Source organism: Colossoma macropomum, unplaced genomic scaffold (assembly GCF_904425465.1).
Source record: "Colossoma macropomum unplaced genomic scaffold, Colossoma_macropomum, whole genome shotgun sequence".
NCBI lineage: Eukaryota > Metazoa > Chordata > Actinopteri > Characiformes > Serrasalmidae > Colossoma > Colossoma macropomum.
Genome location: NW_023494807.1, coordinates 12960679 through 12980722, shown reverse-complemented (window position 1 = coordinate 12980722; position 20044 = coordinate 12960679). Strand labels below are relative to the sequence as shown.

At 37.9% G+C, this 20044-nt stretch overlaps 1 protein-coding gene across 1 annotated transcript in view; it reads right to left on the bottom strand.

Moving 5' to 3' along the window:
• LOC118797500 (PC3-like endoprotease variant B) overlaps positions 1-14746 on the bottom strand; it is a 170922-nt gene extending 156176 nt beyond the window's left edge. The window contains exons 1-2 of the mRNA XM_036556873.1: positions 14639-14746; positions 9144-9319 (exon numbers count right to left, since the gene is read on the bottom strand). Of these exons, the coding sequence (XP_036412766.1) occupies positions 9144-9319; positions 14639-14666 (204 nt within the window). The 5' untranslated portion in view covers positions 14667-14746. The remainder of the gene's footprint in view (positions 1-9143; positions 9320-14638) is intronic.
• Positions 14747-20044: the final 5298 nt, after the last annotated feature.

Below are 20044 nucleotides of genomic sequence, written 5' to 3'. Positions count from 1 at the left end.
ATGATTTTTAGAAAATGTTGTTGCTGACACTGTGCCAGATTAAAATTATGTACTAATTTGCAAGGTATAACTAAAGAAATTAAGTAAGGAAAAATAAGTAAATTGGACCGTGGGTGGAAAATGAGTGATGATAAGTGGAATTTTGTCTAACACTCTGTTTAACCACCAGTGGGCCACAAGAAAAATGCTCAGCAAAACACCAGTGGGCCATCAGCTTTGCCATCAGCGACCCACTATCCTTTTGCTATAAGGGAGCGTTAGTAGTAGTAGCAGTTTTTATTCATGAATCATGTGAAGATGGACAGCAACTGCAAGCACTAAAAAAGCCCTGGTGAAAAAAAGAACCATTAGGATTAAAACCTGATGGTTTTGCTTTCTAATAGGAATTGGCTAAATGGTTACCATTACAGACCAGCAATTTCCTACAGGACATCTTTAGATCCCATTAGGAAATCATCAAATGCATCTGTTGTCTGTCCTTGAACACCTGGTAAACCATTAGAATCCTACACACTGTGATATCAACCCAACAGGAAAACACAAAATACCATTAATGACTATTGGACACCACCAGGAACCAACAGAAACATCTAATGGCTTCTATGATTTTTTTCAGCAGGGACCAAGGTGGCACTGAGAAGACAAGAAAATGCTACTGAAGAAGGATGAGGACATATACGAGCAGGTGGGCAGTGAGAAATGCTGACAGTAACTTACTTAGCTGGCATTAGCTTGTAGCATACTGACTGTTATGACATCACATTCAAGATTAAAGCTTTTGCCAGTTTTCTTTTTATCTTTAGCTAGCAACCTTGGTTATCTCTGTTTAATAACTTTAGCATGCAAATAATACATAATAAAAAATACATATACATAATAATATACATAATATTATTACATATATATGATAATATACAAATACATAATGATAATACTGTGTGTGTGTGTGTGTGTGTGTGTGTGTTGTGGTAGAGGTGGTTGTTTTTTCATGGCATTCTCTATGAAACATCATAGCTGCCATTATGCCTGTCTCCACTAAACCACATAGATTTGATTTCTTAGGAAAAATGTACAAACCGCAAGAGCATGTTCCAGCAAAACTCATTACAACACTGAGAGACAAGCATACACCTATAACGCACACACCTATAATATGCGCAATTCCTGGCAAATTACTTCACCTTCACCCACAACTATTAGAGCGCCACTTTATAGTAGTGGAGAAATTGAAAAAACAGTGCTTTGAATTGACTTGATTGACATGTTTCTCATTTCCACATGAATAAGATATACTACATCATCACGTTTATTATCAAAAGTAAGTAAACCGAAAGGCAATAATTGCATAGATATAATACATAATAGACACAATTAAAGGGATTCTTACACTGCACTACCTCGATACATTAAAACATGCCAGCTCAAATCCAAGAGTTTATTACAAAGTTTTAGCACACACTCTCTGTCTCAAGTTTCAGATGCAGAAAACCTGAAAGAAACCATCTACATGACACCACATGAGAAAAGCCCTCATCAAAACAGAAACTTCATCCTATAATTATTGTCAGTGAGAAAGCAAAAAGAGTAATGATGTTGCCACGGATAATAGAATAGTGGGGGATGTCACTCCAAAACTACAGTTAACCAGCTACTGTCCACCAAAGCAGGAGTGGGTAATGTTTTGGGCTGATTACTGTGGGCTAATAACACAATATTTATCAAAGTTTCCCAGAAGCAAATGCAGAAATGAGGATTTTACCAACTTGTATGCATTTCTCCCCATAATGGCCAGAACTCAAATAGGTATAGTGATAACTCTTTACTGCATGATGTTACCATATGGCAACAATGTATTTTTACTTTATTTATTAATTTGTTTGTTTGTTTGTTTGTTTTATTTCTGCCTGACCACAATATAAAAGTATTTTTTTTGTCTTTCCCTTTGGGAAACTGAAAGCTTTCTGAGGAACATGGTATACTTTTATCTGATCACATGCCTTCCTGTTGCATTCTGTGCTTCTTTTTTCACACACGTCACATGGTGATGCCTAGCCTCTAAAGCCCTTTCAAAGTGTGTGTATAGTTCATTCAATTTTCTGGAAAAACATGTTGAGATTTTATGGATTTTATACAAAATGTTAAAACAAGTATAGTTGTTGCAATATGGCAACAGCATGCATGCTTGTAACATGGATGGATCAACATTAATATTACAACTGCTAAAGTAGTTTTTTAGGTTCGGTTCGTACCTGCAAGGCAAGAGCTGCTTTGTCCAATTAGAAAACTATGTTTCTGAGAGCGTGCAAGTGACCTTTGGCGTCCCCACAGGGTTCGATTCTTGTGCTGCTCTATTTTGATTTATATATGCTTCCTCTTGGCCAAATCCTACAAGTCTATGGGATATCTTACCACAGCTATGCAGATGATACTCAGATTTACTTGACCCTCTCTCCAAACAATTACAGTCCCCTTGACTCACTTTATAAGTGCCTTGTTTGGTTACTATGCTGCTCTTAAATGGAACCAGTTGATAGACAGCATCAGAAGAGCTTCGACACTAGACATGTTTAAATCTGGGCTGAAAACCTTCCTGAAGTCTGGAAAAAAGCGTAACGTCTGGCTTGGCTAATCAAATCAGTCTTTGTAAGCTGCAAGTCAAGCATATCTGATCTTGACATCAGCGATGCTCTTCCAAGTTTTATGACAGTTCTCTTCAGCAATGGCAAAACAGGTCATGAGCGACACACTGCGTGACACATTAACGTTAGTACTTCAGTACTTATCACTTATCACTGCTATTATAATTTGTTGAAATACTAAGTCCTGCATATACGCGGACTACAAAGAAGTGTTACTGCTGCTAGAGCTAATTTTAATAGCCTTTAGAGCTGCTGTTAGAGATCCTTTTCTGGGTTATTACCTCTGATAGTGATACTGTCTGCTACAAGCTTTTGTGTAACATGAACATACATTTTTTCACCCGAAGATTGTAAAAAAAATTAAATTAGCAGAAAAAGAGCACAGTTTAGAGGTTTGCTGGCTCTCCAGTTAGTTAAATGTGGGCTACTTGTTCCTGCTTCAGCTAATTTGTCTGGTATAAAACAATGGAAATGTTGATTTAACATGTATAAGCCCACTTTGGCTAGCTATGTTAAATCTTATAGATTCAGGAGTTCTTTAGATTATCATTATTAAAGTATTTATGAATGGCTTATTACACCAAGGATTCTCTGGTATAATTCCACTGACCACTGGCTGCTAAATAGCAATTGTGGCCACTTCATGCTAAGAACTGCTGGAACTATAAAAACTTGTTTTTAATAAAAACATATACTTGAGGTAATGGTCTGGGGTGCAGCTTTGCTTTACTTTCTTCTTTACTTTGTAAGGTGTACTAGAACATTCAAGGTGGTGTGTTAGAGCCAATAAATCCATAGCTGTGATGATCTACTGAGACCAAATCACAGCCTTGATTATATTCACCACATCACACCACTACCAGTGTTCTGTTGCCTAAATAAAAAATGAGGCTCAGTCACCACTGAATTTACACTAGAGGGTTAGCTCTTAGAATATACAGGACCAAACAGGTGCAAATATGTTTTGAATGTATAAATAATCTTTTTTTGTGAAAAAATTTGATAATTCCTGTGGCTCAGCAATATAAAGAGGAAAATGAGACATTCTGACTCCCATTAGAACAGCGCTCAGTTCCGGTGGTGTTAACTCTGCAGCAGCAGGCGCAGCAAAGCTCAGAGGCAGAGACAAATACAATTTAGGTCATTTAAGAGCAGAATCAAGGTAAGCGGTGCCTGACATATCTGCCCTGGTTGAAGAGGGAAAAAAATCACCAGTGACACAATTAAAGTGGACTTAACGCAACAAAGGGCGATTTAATGTCAGTGACATTTGGAAGCGGCCCAAGGCGACAGGTAAAACAGAGAAGTCAGCCCTTTCAGCTCGAAAATTCAGGAAAATTTAGGTGTTTCTTTGGCTCAAAACTGCAGAACACTGGAGGATGGGGATTAATTATTGACAGTGCAGACTGAAGTTCATAATACAACATTACAACTGCTTAACTACAATGCAACATACACTATAAGCCAAATGTTTGGAAACAACACAAGCTTGGTACAAATAAGCATGATTTTCCAACATGCTTTTTAAATTTTTTTAAATTTACTTGAACAGAGGTGTCCAATCTTATCCGCAAAGGGCTGGTGTGGCTGCAGGCTTTCATTCTAAATGAGCTCAAGCTGATTCCACCTGATTCCACTTGTTTAATCAGCTGGTTTTTGTCTTCAGCAACTAATCACGTGTGCTCCTGTATTGTTGGAATGAAAACCTGCAGCCACACCGGCCCTTTGCGGATAAGTTTAGACACCACTGTCTTAGAAACAAATTTCAAGCCTTTAAACATATGCCTTCAAATCAAAATGTCTTGAGGTCATTCATGTGGACCTGCAAATGTATGCAAAAATCAAACATGGGTAAATGAAATAATGTCACATTTTCTTCATCTGAAAGGTTTTTTGGCCTGTAACAGTGGTTTCAATGTAATCCTGCTAGTAATTGATTTTTTCATCATGAAAATGTAAACTGAATACTGCATTTTTTCTCTAACTCCTTTTTTAGGGATGCACTGCTACCACTTTTTCTCTTCTGATACTGATACCTGATCCTTAAGTATCGGTTAGTACAGAGTACTGATACCGATACTAACTCTAATTACTTGGGAAAAAAAGTCTGGTTCCATTGACTTACATTAAAAGTAAAGTATATTTTTTTCTTTTCATGTAAAGTATATCTTTGTAAACACTATGACACAGAGGACAAATAAACAAACAGCAGTTGAAGAAGTGCAAGAATCAAGAGGAGAGGAGTTGGCAGTAGTTGTAGCACATTGGCAAAGAAAAATAAGGATAAGACACAGAAAACGCCATGGAAAATGTAATATCATCATACATATTATGAGTCCTACATACAGACATTAGACCAGATAAGTTTGTACTATATGTTAAATGGGAACTTGTCAAAATTTCTGCATGATTCAGTCATTCAGAGTGGTCTGATGTGAAATGATCAATTGCAGAGAAATTTAACAACTCAAGAGTTCTTTACAGCGTTGATGACAGGAGCCAGGGGTCTTAATATCTACAACACAAATATAGCCATTTTATTTACTGTCCAAAATGACCAGTGAACCTTCATGTGAATTATTTATATGTAATTAGATTTATATGTATTGTTAATAAGGGTAAAACCATGGTGGTTGTTATCAATGGGAGAAAGGTACACTGTTTTACGTGCATGTTACTCAAGATCAACTTGCAGTGGTCAAGCAGCCTACAGCCCTACAAGCAGCCTTTCTGTGCTGACAAATCAGATCAAAAGGAAAGTGGGCCTTCAGTGACATTGAGTACCCTGAACTTCACGGATCGAAATTATCGAAGATAAAAAGCAGACAAAAGCAGCTACAATGTAAAAAAAATGTTGTTTAAGAGTGTAAGATATGGACGATATGGAAACTAAGCTGCAACAACGTCCCTTTATGAATACGTATTTCTGTGATGTCACAAGAACCAACTCATTTATTTATATCCACTTATTTGGCCTACAACAGTTTAGCTCCACCCATTTATATTTAAAAAGCACATACCATAGAAAACTGAACTTTTCTCAATTTTATTTAATTGAAGAGATTGACGTAGTAAGGTTTCAGAAAGTACCGTTCAGTCTGTGAAGAACCTATATCAGAACAAGCTGCAAAAACAGCCCATTTTGAATTCACTCTTTTTGTGATGTCACGCAAGCCACACTCACATACATTCTCTGATTCAGCCAATAGCATTTTAGCCCCACCTATTCCCACTGAAGTTACAAAGAGTGTTTGAACCCAAACTGCTTTTTGAATAAGGCAATATAAAGGTCAGCCAATCAGAGCATACATACATCATCTAAATCGCTTATCCTTCTGGGTCACGGTGGGGTGCTGGAGCCTATCCCAGCTGTCACTGGGAGGAAGGCAGGATACACCCCAGTCCATCGCAGGGCAGACAGACATACATATACAATCACACACACATTCACACCTAGGGGCAATTCAGCATGTCCAATTGGCCTGACTGCATGTCTCTGGACCATGGGAGGAAACCGGAGTACCCGGAGGAAACCCACGCAGACACGGGGAGAACATGCAAACTCCACACAGAAAGGACCCCGGTCACCCAGCCGGGAACCGAACCCAGGCCCTTCTTGCTGTGAGGCGACAGCGCTACCCACTGCGCCACCGTGCTGCCCCCAATCAGAGCAGTGATAATTTATTTTGTATCAGTCTTAAAGACACAGTAGGAAAATCAGCCTGGGGGATAAAGGGATAGATAGAGATTAGAAATGGTCCTGTACAAAGGAATTACAACCAGTTTTGCCACATAAAATATTATAAGTGCATCTCATACTGAAACTATGGTCAGCTATCACAGCTGATTGACAGTTACAATGCTATAGTTGCTTGGCAACAAGGAGACAAGCAGCCAGAAGGAGCGATCCAAAAACAGTGTGAACCCCCAAGAAAGGCCAGTGCACTTCATTACTTAGACATTACTAAGCTACATTAGCCTTGTAGTTCCATCGCAAAACTAAAGAAGCAAACTTAAATACATCAAACATGCCTTAGCTGACTGACTACCCTTGAAGTAACGAGGGAAACTGGGTAAAAAAAACTGGGTACATCATATATTTAAATTTTTGAATATTAGTAAATATTTCAATATTTCAAAACTGCAGCACCTCATACTGACCTTTGGTTGAAAGCTAAACAATACGAAACAAGTTCATTTGTTACTGTTACCCTATTGGTTTTACAAACAGTTGAATATTTTTTGACTGTTTAAGATATTGCACATGCTTTATCCTTATATTCATGTCAGAGTAGATATATGTGCGCGTGCCAGTAACAGTGCTGGCCTTAAAGCCGAGTTAAACACACGACTAAAACACAGCAGGTGGTCCAGACACTTGCTGTCCACACACTCCTGAGGAAGAGTGTGTGAGGAAGAGTTGGGAGGGGGTTATAGCTCACAGCGCCAGGCAGCAAGTAGGTCAGCAGGGTGCCTTCACTGGCCAATAAGCTGAAGCAAAAGGTCAAACTCATGCACAATTCATGAGTTACAGAATCTAGGCCTGAACACTGAGGCTAAATGATAAACCTGCAGATATACACATTTTCTCATATGTATGAGAAAAGTGTCCAGACACCCCTTCTAATTAGTGAACTGAGGTAATTTAAGGTGCACCCACTGATGATACAGGTGTTCAACTGTGAACACATGGCTTATATAATCCCCATAGAAAAGCATTATCAAAAAAATGGGATGCTCTGGAGCCACCACACATGAGCCTAAGGGTACCATGTCCAATGTCAAGCATCAGCTAGAGGGGTATAAAGCCCCCAGCATTGCATTCTCTGAAGTGATAAAGACAACTCAATGCTATGAGTCTGAAAGGATGTGTGGCTGTCAAAAAGCTGTTACTGAGAAAAGAAAACAGAAATAAAGAACATTGAACAAAGAAGCTGCTGATGTTCTCACAACAACTGACTGACCACCCCAGAGTCCAGACTTCAACGTCACTGAATGTATTTGAGATTACTTGGATCATGAGAAGCATCATGAGAAGACTGAACTTTAAAGGTGTGGAAAAATATTCCTGCAAATTCCATTAAAACACTGAAAGTAAGTCTCTAAAAAGAATGGAAGCTGTAAAAAGGGGTAGGACAAAAAAGTGGACACACTAAAGACTGAAAACTGAAATACTACATTTAGGTGTTGAGGCTTTTGTGTAATTTTCCATTAAATGTATGTTTTCTACATTTTTTATACTTAATTGCTGTTTTAACTGAAAATTAAATAAATGAAGGCTGGTCTCAGCACAGTACTGTATTGACTTTTACTTAAATGCAAACTGTATTTTATAAAACTGCAGTAAATGTGTTTATTTTTTCATAATTCTATTCTTATTAGAATCATTATATCCGATATATCTGATTATAAACCATCACTTTATTATGCACATAATAAAAAAGATTTTATTCCAAATAATTTTGCACCATTTCTTTCGGTCCATTCAACATGAAGTGTTCATACAATGTATGACAGCTGATGTTTTTCAGAGATGTATTTGATTTGATTCTTTTATATGACAGTGATCACTTCATTTTACTTCTTTTTGCTGTACTCATATACTGGTGTCTATTGCTTTTACAGTCAAATGCTCAAGTATAAACACCCCTGGTCAAATTACATGTTTTTTGATTTTCTAAGTGAAGATAAGTTAGCACATCTTCTACAGGGAACAAACTTATATATGACATATATGATTTTACCACACATTTAAGTGCACTATTTCTATTTATTTCCCATGTTTAACATATTGTAAGAAAAGGATCAAATGTAAAATGTGCCATAACTTTTGCACAAACTACATTTTATGTCTTATTTTTTTCCAAACAAATTAAATTCAGCAAGTAATCAGCAATTGTGCATTGAACTGTGCAAAAGTGTGTTCTCTGTAAAGGATGTTTTTACTTTCACTTGAAGATCAATAAAACATTTGACCAGGTTGCTGAAACCTGTGCATAAGACTCTATGTAGTTTATCCTCAGTTTTATGAAATATATATACTGCTTTGTGACAACTTCAAGCTACAAAAGGTAGCTTCACAAATAAAGCTGAGTGGAGATGAACTTAAGAATATTCTATGAGTTTCTTTTCCGGTTTATCATCAGTTTTACTGTAGCACATGTTGATTAAAGCTAAACAGCTTAATTGGGTGTTGCTGGTTCATTAATGTATGATGATTTGCATTTCTTTCCTCTTTTTTCTTATTGGATTTTTTGTGAGAATCTCCTAGAGTTGCCGTTTGTAAAGGATTTTTTTAATCAAACATGGACTACATGAAATATTCAAAACCCCCCTATTGTAATTTGATGAAAGTCAGATATCCTTAAAATGGAAGTAGCGGTCAGCACTTTCTGAATTTCTGCTTATAAAAGACCCGCAGTAAACGGATTTAGAAAGGTGGAGTGAATTGGTGGGGGGTGTGGTGGGTGAGTATAATAAAAGCAGTTTGAAATAAGCGCTGACCCGTGAGATGAAGCGCAGGCCATGTTTTTGGGCCAAAGCTCCTGCAGCCCTGCTGCCTCCCTCCAGCTCCACCGCGTAGAAAACATGTGTGTTAGTCCAGCGCTGCCCCCCAGTGGCCAGGCAGAACCACCGCAACACACACAGCACAGTCAGCAGGGCTGGACGCATGACATGACCTGTAATAAAAACAATGTGGATAGTGGATAGATAGCTGGCCAGAAGGACACTACACTGTTAGTTGTGCTGTGAAACTCAATGGACTGTTAACGCAATAGTTTAAAATTTACTCAACTCCGCCACTTTAGCCCAAGTGTTGTCAATCACCCAAGACATGTTTTGTGTCTAAAGTTTGCCTCTTTAGTTTTGCACTCAAGCTACGAGGCTAATGTAGCCAAGACATAATGGAAGCTTATTAGCAGTTAGCACTGCGCAAACTGCATGACTAAATAATTACACAGTTGCCTCAAACTGTGTCGCACTATAAACTTCCTTATGTGGTTTGCAACACTGACACACTGTTGTCTATGGACAAAAGTATGCTAAAAAACAGCAATAGTAGCTATCGAGGTCATCCGTATGTTCCCAGGCCGTTTATTTGCTCATTGAAATTACCAGGAAATTTAACATTTTCCAAGTCCCTGTAATTTAAAGGCCCTGCTTTCCCTCTTTGTAATTTTCGGAAGAGCTTTCTGTTCCCAGCCTTGCCCTCTATTCCCAAGTCCATATCTTCCTTTATTCCCTTTCTGCTGATCCCTAGTGGCCATTCCACCAGCAAAATGGAAATTGACTGATATTTTGAATGAATATGATCAAATGATGTGTTTTTCCCTGTAATTCTACCACTGGATGCACAAGGACAAGAGTGTGTTTACATGTATTTAATAATCCAATCTGGTAATTCATTCAATGTGGTTACATGCACCTTGGTGATTAGACAATGGGAAAACGCAGTTATCTGATTTCTGCTTTGCAATTTGCCAATAAACATGTTTTGTAATCATGTAGTCACTTTACCAGCAAATACTAATATACATTATTTAGAACATTAAGAATTTTTAAATACGTCATTTGGTCAAGTATGTAGTAGGAAACACATCTCTCCAGAAGTGTTTTGCTGCCCTTTCGCTGGTGCTGTGTCAAACGCTGCCTGCTATATTTGGGACACCTCTACACTCTGTTTGCACATATGCCCAGACTAAGAAAAAACAAAGAAATCAGAATAAGGGTACAAATTAACTGAAAAACTGGATTACTGATCTAAAATCCGGGTCTCTATCTCAGACTTCAAGAACGACCTTAATCAACTGTGCCTGCAGCTTTCTTCATATTAAAACATTGTGTACAACTGACACAATTAAAAATAGCATTTAAACACAATAAAAACACTTTTATAAATGTTATAAAAAGACAAAAATCCAGCTCACTGCAGGTTTTGTAAATCACTTTCCATCGAAATGTAAGAAAAAATTTACAGTGCCAAAACCGAGGGACGCTCAAAACAAGTGAAAATTGCATTTCATGGCACAGTTAAAAGGAGTTATTGAAATACAGCTCTGCCCTCTCATGGCCCAGCATTTTAGTGCTACGTTTTCTGAATCATGTTCTCATAACCATGAAAAATAACACTTACATTTATACGTCTGATATATTTATAACTGTACATATTGTATTTATGGACCTGCCGCTTCTTAATACATTCCTTTATCAAAGCACACTCTGGTTGTACATGTCAGTGAACAAGAATGAGAATCTACTGAGTGATATAAAGGATTTAACAACTACACTGCAAAACACTACCAAAGTTGGCATTTGTGCTAACAATGGAATCTTTGAGCATGTCTTCAAGCAGAACATCAACCTGTCATTCCAACGCTAATTTAAAATGCCCTCGTCAATTTCCTTCACCATTTCCCATTGGGGGGAATCCCTGATGCCATTTTAAGGGCCATTCCATCATTGTACTAGCCCACTGGCGAAGAAAGGGGTCGGGTCAACACAAATGTAAACCTTTGGAGCAGATCTCACAGAATGTCCATTTTGTCCATTACTCATATTTCAAAACAATGTTATACATGTTTGCTGATGTCAGTTACTTTTTTATGTTATAAAGCTACACAACTAGCAAAAGAACTAATTCACAAAGTTTATATATGCTACATTCCTACACTTCTCTAACAATTATTTACATTATAAAGTTGACTTAGAGTACTAATTAGCTCACACAGGGCAAGAGCATGCCTGTTTAAATAACTGCTTTTTGTTGTCCCCTATATGACAATTCGTTGACCCAAGAACCCTAACATTGACCTTAGAGTCCTTTCACTGGTCCCCTTATTCCTCCGTCGCCCTGGAGGCACACTGCCCTGCACATTTTAGTGCTTTTCCTGTCTTACACACTTGCTTCAACTCAGTTATGGCTTGTTAATGAGCTGATTAGTTGGATCAGGTGTGTTGGGAGCAGGGATAACACTAAGATGTGCAGGGCAGTGTATCTCCAGGACTTGTGTTGGAAAACAATGCATTAATGTATTATATTGAGGTAAGATGTATCATCTAAAGATTTGAGGGAATTGTTAAGAACCCTAACCATGACCTTAGCAACATTTTGATTGGTTTCCTTAGTGTATTATGTTGAGGTAAGATGTATCATATAAAGGTGCTGAATGGGACAATTTCAGTAAAAGTTTGACGTCAATACAGTACTGAGAAATTAAAAAGAAATGAATGTTCAAAACAGCGTAATTATTATAACAGTGTAACAGTAGGAAATTAAAATCAGCAAAATTTTGAAAGCAAAACTCTATAATGAACTGTTGTTGATTAGTATTATTCAAAGCGCACTAAAATCTCCACAAACATACTCCTTTATCCAACAGTATATTCTGAAATCTTTAGAACATGGAACTGGTCTTAATTTGTACTTTATCCAGACCTAAATATAGAAGGGGAGGGTAAAGAGTTTTAAGTTTACCCCTTGTATACATGTTCCTATGACCAATAAATAAACCGATATATTCCTGCATATTTCTCTCCTCCCGATGTAAACTGAGATGTCCTAATCTCGGGTAACGGTTCTTTAAGCATTCCCCTTACCAATCACGAGGCTGGCGTCTGTTGACCCGCCCACACATCACAGTTTCAGAGTCGGAGAAACTAGCGAGCTAAAGCTAACACAACATAACCAAAAGCTAGCAAGCTGGAAACTCTGTCTGTAGCTGCTCGTTCAGTAGTTTACCCACACACGAACACTGTTTGTTCGTCTGTTCCTTCTTTTAGACGTTGCCTTGTCCATCCGTTTGTTCGTCTATCCGTCCATCTGCACGTCTGTTCGCCCGGTTACTGTCACATTAAAGCTGGATAACGATTTTAGTTCTGTACGAGTGGCAAAGCAGGCAAGGTGCCGTGTTTATTCAAGGCACTCTTCCATCCTTTTACAGCGGCCCTGATTATAGTGAATGCTGGTGTTAGATTCAGTGTAGATTTTGCACATATTTTGTGACATGTTTGTTCTAACAGCCTATTTTAAGGGAGGCATGCTATGGTAACTCATATTTTTGCAATGTTCATAGATTGTATTGTTCATAGATCACTGTCTTGCACAGGGACCTGCTACTTGACAACCTTTTGTTTTGAAATAAATGTTGGATTTATTTAAGGCCAAACTAATGTAGTTCGAGCTCTGTAGAATCAAGACATTTTTACCACATTAAATCAAAAATCAATCTTGACCTGAAAAGCATACTGAACCTAAAATACCTGTACACCCCTACGATTTAGATATCAAATTCATATTTAGCCGTATCTTTGATGTAGCATAAATTAACATCATAGCAAAAGAAAATGAGATTGAAGTTATAAGTTTGGAATGGAGAATGCCATCAACTGTGTGCTTTACATAAAATATTTCAACACAAGCCTTTACACATACTGCTTGGCACAATAGCTGTGCTGTAAAGATAAAGAGCAAAGATATCAACCATAAGCTTTGTTCTCTAGTGGTAATCCGCATGTGCTTTCCTTACTCTAATAGTGCTGTTAACACATGTAGATTACATGCAAAGCATAAGTAGTAGGATGTTTCAGTAACTCAGCAAAACCTTAAAAGTTTAACTGTTTTTCTGCCTTAACCTAAATGGTGTGATCAGCCAAGACGTGTTTGTCTTGCTTCTTTATTTTTCCACTGGAGCTCATCTACATGGACTGTGCCCTGACTGCTAGCTAAACACGGTAGCAGCAGTCATCCTGAAGCCCACATTTTGCTGTATGTTTTTCCATTTTTATAGAAAACAGTTTATCATACAAGTTCAAAATCCACATAAGCAGGTTTTTTTTATTACTGACGAGGCAACTGTGATCTGATTTAGGCATGCAGTTAGCATGTCTCTAATTAGTGGGTATACACTTTCAAACTTAACTGAACTAGCCTTTGGCCCCACAGCACATCTAAAGAAACAAACTACACTTGGGGTAAGTAGGGAAAGTAGGAAATTTGGTATCTGACAAAATCATCAATATGTAAAAAGATATCATGATACAATTTTATCACACAGCCCTACAAGCTGGTATAATCCCAACCTTCATAAATAAAAAAAAAGCAAAAGCATATGAGCTACGAACAGCAGCAGTTTACAGATTAGAGGCAATTTAGAGGTTATGTAAAGTACTGTGGAAAAGTCAAACCCTACTATATTTACTTAACTTCCAGTCAAAATAGCCATTAAGTACACATTATTCATTCATCAGGGCATATTTCTGAGGGGATTAGAAATAAGATAATCCTCTTGCATTAGGAAGAGGAAAGTGAAAGTAAAAAATAATGATAAACAATAAAAAAAACAGGAGTTGTTTAAAGATCTGGAGAAAATAGGACTCCTAACAACCATGTAAGACGTGGTACACCAGCAAAACTGTCACCGTCGGATAAACAGTACTTCCATCTTTGAGCTCATCCTTTCACTGTGAGAACACAGTTTAGTGATACGTGTAGCTGTCCAGAAGCCAATGATGAGAAATGGAAATAGACAAAAAAGTACATTTTCAAATCAAACAAAAAAGCAGCTGGTGTCATCAAATAATGGACTGTCCACCCCAGAGTCCAGACCTCAACATCACTGAATGTGTTTGGAATAGCTTGGATTGTGAGAAGCAGGAAATGCTACCAACTTCTAAGACTGAACTTTGGAGGTGTGGAAAAGTATCCCATTTAAAAAATTGAAAGCAAGTCTCTCAAAAAAAAAAATGGAAGTGCCAGGTGGCCACGCTGAATACTGAAAAATAAATATTCATAAAATAAAGAGTCTTCTTTGTAATTTTCTTTTAAATTTATGTTTTCTGCTTTTTTTCCCTGACTCTGAAAAATGAGTAACTTGTACATAATGGGCATTTTGACCAGAAATTTAAAAACTGAAGGATGGTGAGTTCTGCACAGTACTGTAGGTGCAGGCTCTGTGCATTTTATAATGAATGGACCAACAGAAACTGCAAAAACGACTTACAATAAAATCTTGTCCCATTAAACTCCATTGAAAGTTGAAAGGATGTTTTTTTCCTTCTTGTGTAAAGTTACCATTTTGGAGATACAAGGTTTTGCTCCGACAGTAAAATGTGTCTTTCTTTGTCAGTGGCACTAAGATGGAACCTCAAAACAAAGGATTTAACTGTGCAGTGAAATCCACTTCTTTGCACATATGGCAATAAAGAAATTGACTCGACTTGCACACTACTGAAACGCTGATAGCATCTTCTTTGCAAAAGAGATCATTCTACACCGCATGAGTCTGAAGAAATAATTTGCCACTGAACATAATGCTTCGGCAAAGACACTGAAAGCAGTTTAATATGCGTTTAGCTTTTAGCTTTGTGTAATCACATACATTACCGGTCCAGCAGAACAGGTCCGTCCCCCCGGGGCCTTCACTCTCCAGCAGCTTCTGTTCTCCTCTCCTCCTACACACACTCTCTTTCCACACTGCAATGCAAATAACCTCCAACCCGGAGACACAGCGCTTTCCTACTGTACGCTGCTATCTGCATGCAAATGACACATTTATCTAAACCCTTTCTGGCTGTATTCACAAAACACTTTACTACACGCAGAAAGCACATAGTTCAGTCCAGGAGAAGCTAGAAGGAGTGTGCAGGTTGGGATAACATCCATTAGCTTTACACCTCTGATAATGTTACACCAAAGCTGGTGTTTTTACCAGGGCTGTTTCTGAACATTCGAGGGCTATAGGTGGGATCCTACTTGGTGACACCCACCAAACCACAGTTAACACTTCATTAATTTTAGTCTGAAAAAGTTTATAAAAGGTGATAATAGTAATGCATGCTAAGGTAACCACAATGCAACAATCATTCATTATATACAGTTAAACAACTACATTATCTATATAAAAAATCCAAATACAAATAAATGCATTGCAAAACAAATAAAGGGGCCATACCATTTTCTTAGTTCTAGGCCCACATATAACTTTTGTGTTCATAATAAATTTTTTCATTATTCTTATTTCTCATAAACTTCATGAAGCACTCCTTCATGCACTTCAAGCACTCCTTCATGCAGGCATGTTGTTGTATGTCTCAAACCGGGCGAAGAAGTTGCTCATTCAGCAGAGAGGTGGAGCTGTCACGGGTCTGCGGTGGGGGCTTGTGTGATGGCCCCGCCACAGGCTCCGTGTATCTCTGCTGTCGCTGAAGCGATGGGATATCCTCCTGGAGTACTACCTCTTTGCCTTTCTGATGCCACGGGACAGGTTGGTCCTAGCTGCCCTCAGGCCCACCTCGTCTCCTGCTGAGAAGGCAGCATTCCTAGCCTTCAGTAGCCTGTAGACCTCCCCTGTCAGCCATGGCTTCTGATTGGCCCGAATCGTGATGGTCTTATAATTGCACTACTGTTTATATTTGCACTATTTATACACACAGACCTTAATCTGTATGTGCCTTATGTCACTTTAGTGTTAATTTCAGGACCTACCATATTTATATTATTTTTATTATTCTATTTTTCTACAATTAGTGTTTATTTTTACGATTACGAAATTCACACTTTTCCTGTTTACTGTCAATTTAATGTTATTGCTACACCATGGGGTCTGAGAGTAACGCAATTTCAATACTCTGTATGTCCTGTACATTGTAGTATTGACAATAAAGCTGGCTTGACTTGACTTGACTATAACTTCAGTGTGAATAGGCGGGGCTTTACTGTTGTAGGCTAAATGTGTGTAACAGTTTCAAAACAGACTGAAAACAATTCAAAACAGGCTGTTTTTTGCAGATTAGTTTCCGTAAATGGACTGTACATACACGCTCATGGGGCCTTTTGTGGCTCAGGGGCCCTAAGGAACCACTTTTACCACTTATTGCAAGAAATGTCCCTTTTTGAATTGTTTTATTAAAGCTAATTTATGCTAACTAAAATCTAATTTTAATCTAATTTACAAAACATATAAATATGTTTCTATTATCTGATTGGCTAAGCCACATAGGGTACTTTCTATTGGCAGATGGCTGTCTTAAACCCAACCCTTACATTTCAACTCGTGAAAATAATGCTCACATTTTTTTTGTTTGTTTTTGTGCTTTTTTTAAGATTTCTTTTAAAGTGAAGTTGAAAGAATTAGATTAATCATGAATTTAATTTTTGAAGAAAAAACTTCATTCAGAAAATGCCGTTCCAAGTTTTCATGTCACTACTGGAACAGAAAGCATTTTAATCAATAGGTGGGGCCTTGGCTTAGCCACACCCCTGCATTTAGCAGCAGGAATTGATACTACATCCTTGTCCCTCATGGCCACATGTTGAGCAGTTAGTTCTTATTGCTTTAAAATGTACGAAATTGTGTAACAGTAAGAATTGTCACTATCAAAACATATATTTTCTGCAGTTAAGGAAACATTTTGTGTTTTAATATATAAAAAATGATGATTTTATGTGGGTACAATTATTTAAAACTGTACCGACCACCATTTCTGAGTAACATTGTCAATAATCAAAACTGTCAGTACGGAAACTGTCACTTCCAAAACATTTGGTAAAATTTCTGCATTGTTATGATTGTTTTTTAGTGAGAATGTACAATCATTTTTTTTTAATTAAATGAACATAATTAAGGCATAAAGTCACTCAGAGCAAAATGATTTTAGTCTAAAATCAAAGTCTGTTAAAAGTCCAAAATGTGTTTTCAACTCTGACTTTGAACCAATTCAGTAGAATGATCAAGCTGAAAAAACATGCGTTTTGGGTGAAATTGTCTGTAAAAATATTCTTCATTGCATATATCTTTGATCTTTTATTCAAAATATTAACAACCTTCATCTGAAGTATAACAACTGAAAGAAAAACCTAAATCTTGTCATGAAATAAATATTTTTCTCAAATCGATGTGGGCCACAGCTGTGTGTCTATGTGTTGGCACACCTTTATTTAAAACTTTCTGCAGCCTCCATTTGCAAAGAATTCTCTTCTAATGCTTAATGAGACTGGTAAACACATGGCAAAGAATCTGAGACCATTACTCCACACATGACCTCTCCAGATCATTCAGAGGTCCACACTGTGGACTCTCCTCTTCAGCTCATCGCACAGATTTTCCATGGGGTTTAGGTCAGGGGACTGGGGTGGTCATGGCAAAACCTTGATTCTCTGGTCAGTGATCCATTTTTGTGTTGCATTTTGAGGTGTGCTTTGTATCATTGTTCTGCTGGAAGATGCCATGGTCCAGTTTAAGCTTCTTGACTGAGGCAGTAAGGTTTTGATTTGATTTCTGCCGAAACTTGATGGAGCCAATGATACCATGTATCTGAACAAGCTGTCCAGTGTCCGAACAGCCCCACAATATCACAGAACCACCACCGTACTTCACGGTTGGGGGATGGGGGTATTGGGGGGGTTCTTCATGGCTGTCTTTGTTTTCTGCATAGTTATCTTTGTGTTTATGCCAAACCCACCTCTGGTGTTAGTTGCCAGAAATCTCTATTTTGGTCTGATCTGACCAAGGAACAGGGTCCCAGTAATGTCTGGCAAATAATAGGAATTTGTTGGTCTTTGACAGCAGAGGCTTTCTTCTGGCAACCTCTCAAACAACTTGTGGTTACGCAGGTGGTGTCTGATTGTAGTTCGGAGACGTTCTACCCCAAGACCTAACTAATGTCCACAATTCCAAATCTGTGATCTTTGGAGATTCTTTGGCCACTCAAACCATCCTCCTCATTGTGAGTGGGGTCAATATGGACATATGTCCTCTTCTTGCCACATTCTCAATATCTCCTCTTGCTTTAAACTTCTTAATTATTGCCCTGATAGTGGAAATGGGCATTTTCAATGGTTTGTTTTATATATACGTATATATATATATATATATATATATATATATATAGAGAGAGAGAGAGAGAGAGAGAGAGAGAGACTTTGACTACACTTTCACCCTGTGGTGGAGATAAAATCAGGCTAAAGAATTGAACTTCAAATATATTCAGTTGATCGACTATATTGAGGTTAAGGGAAAATTATGTAAACAGCAGCAAAGAATGGGTCAACCAAATACTGGTTGTCACTTTTTCCTGTAGGGGCAACGTAGAAAGAGAGAAGAGAAGAGAGCTATGTTCTTCTTAACTGAACTTTTCCATTCTGCTTGGCAAGGATGTATGCCCACTAAGCCAACAGGCCCAGGGCAGAGAGAGAGAGAGAGAGAGAAAAAGAGAGAAATAAGAATAAATGTATTTTTTTCCACGAGCTGAACATCATGCTCTGGGCCTCAAGGCCCTAGAGGGACGCTGATAAAGCACCTGGACATTTTTATAGACAAACCACTTATTCCTGTCCCCATATCGCTTGGGAAGACTGATAACTTTATATTTTTCCTGGGCTGAGAGCTGAAAGGGCCATGGGTTTGAAGAGGCCTTTCACCACTTTAATTGATCAAACAGAAGCCACAGGGCCCAGATAAAGCAAACCAGGGCCGATTTGCAGCACAATGGCTGAACCGTGTTGGGGGAGACCCAATAAAGAGTAAAAGACGACTCATTATGTCCCCTCATTGTACAGTATTAACCGCGTGTCACTTTTTAAAAAAGGGTCATTATACACATTCCTATTAGCCTCAGAGGTCACAGAGCAGGTCATTTTAAAGTGCATGCATTACTGTATTCACTTTTTGCTTCGTTACCACCATAACTAAAAGAGTTTTCCAGAAAAAAGTGCAAAAAGATGTAAGGTAGGAAAATGGAGTGTGAAAAGTGTGGAGCCACTTGATCAAATGTATGTTTTTCATTATCTTTAAGATACATTAATCTAAAAGCTTATGCTTAAATATCATTTTTGTCAAAAACAAGTCTCCCTGCCTTTTTGTAAATAAAGGAGTTCGAAGTAATGTGTAAGCATTGTCAGTTTCGAAACATACGATTCACTCCCCAATCCATATATGGAAACCATGTGGCAAAAACGGACTGTTTGGTCTTCTTTGTTTCTGTAATGTCACAAGAGCCAACTCACTTACATACAATCCCATTTCCAAAGAAGTTCAGACACTCTGCAGAATGTAAATTAAAACAGAATGCAATGTTGTGCAAATCATTTAAACCCTATATTTAAATAAAAATAGTACAAAGACAACATATCATATCATTTCAACATATGTTGAAATTGAGAGATTTTATTATATATGTACATTTTGAATTTGATGCCAGCAGCACGTTTCAAAAAATTTGGGACGGGGGCATGTTTACCACTGTGTTGCACCATCTCTTTTTTCAACAACACTCTATAACCTTTTGGAAACTGAGGAGAATTGCTGTAGTTTTGAAAGTGAAAAGTTTTCCCAATCTTGCTTGGTATAGGATTTCAGCTGCTCAACAGTCCAGGGTCTCAATGAGTTGTTATGGGTGACAGGTCTGGA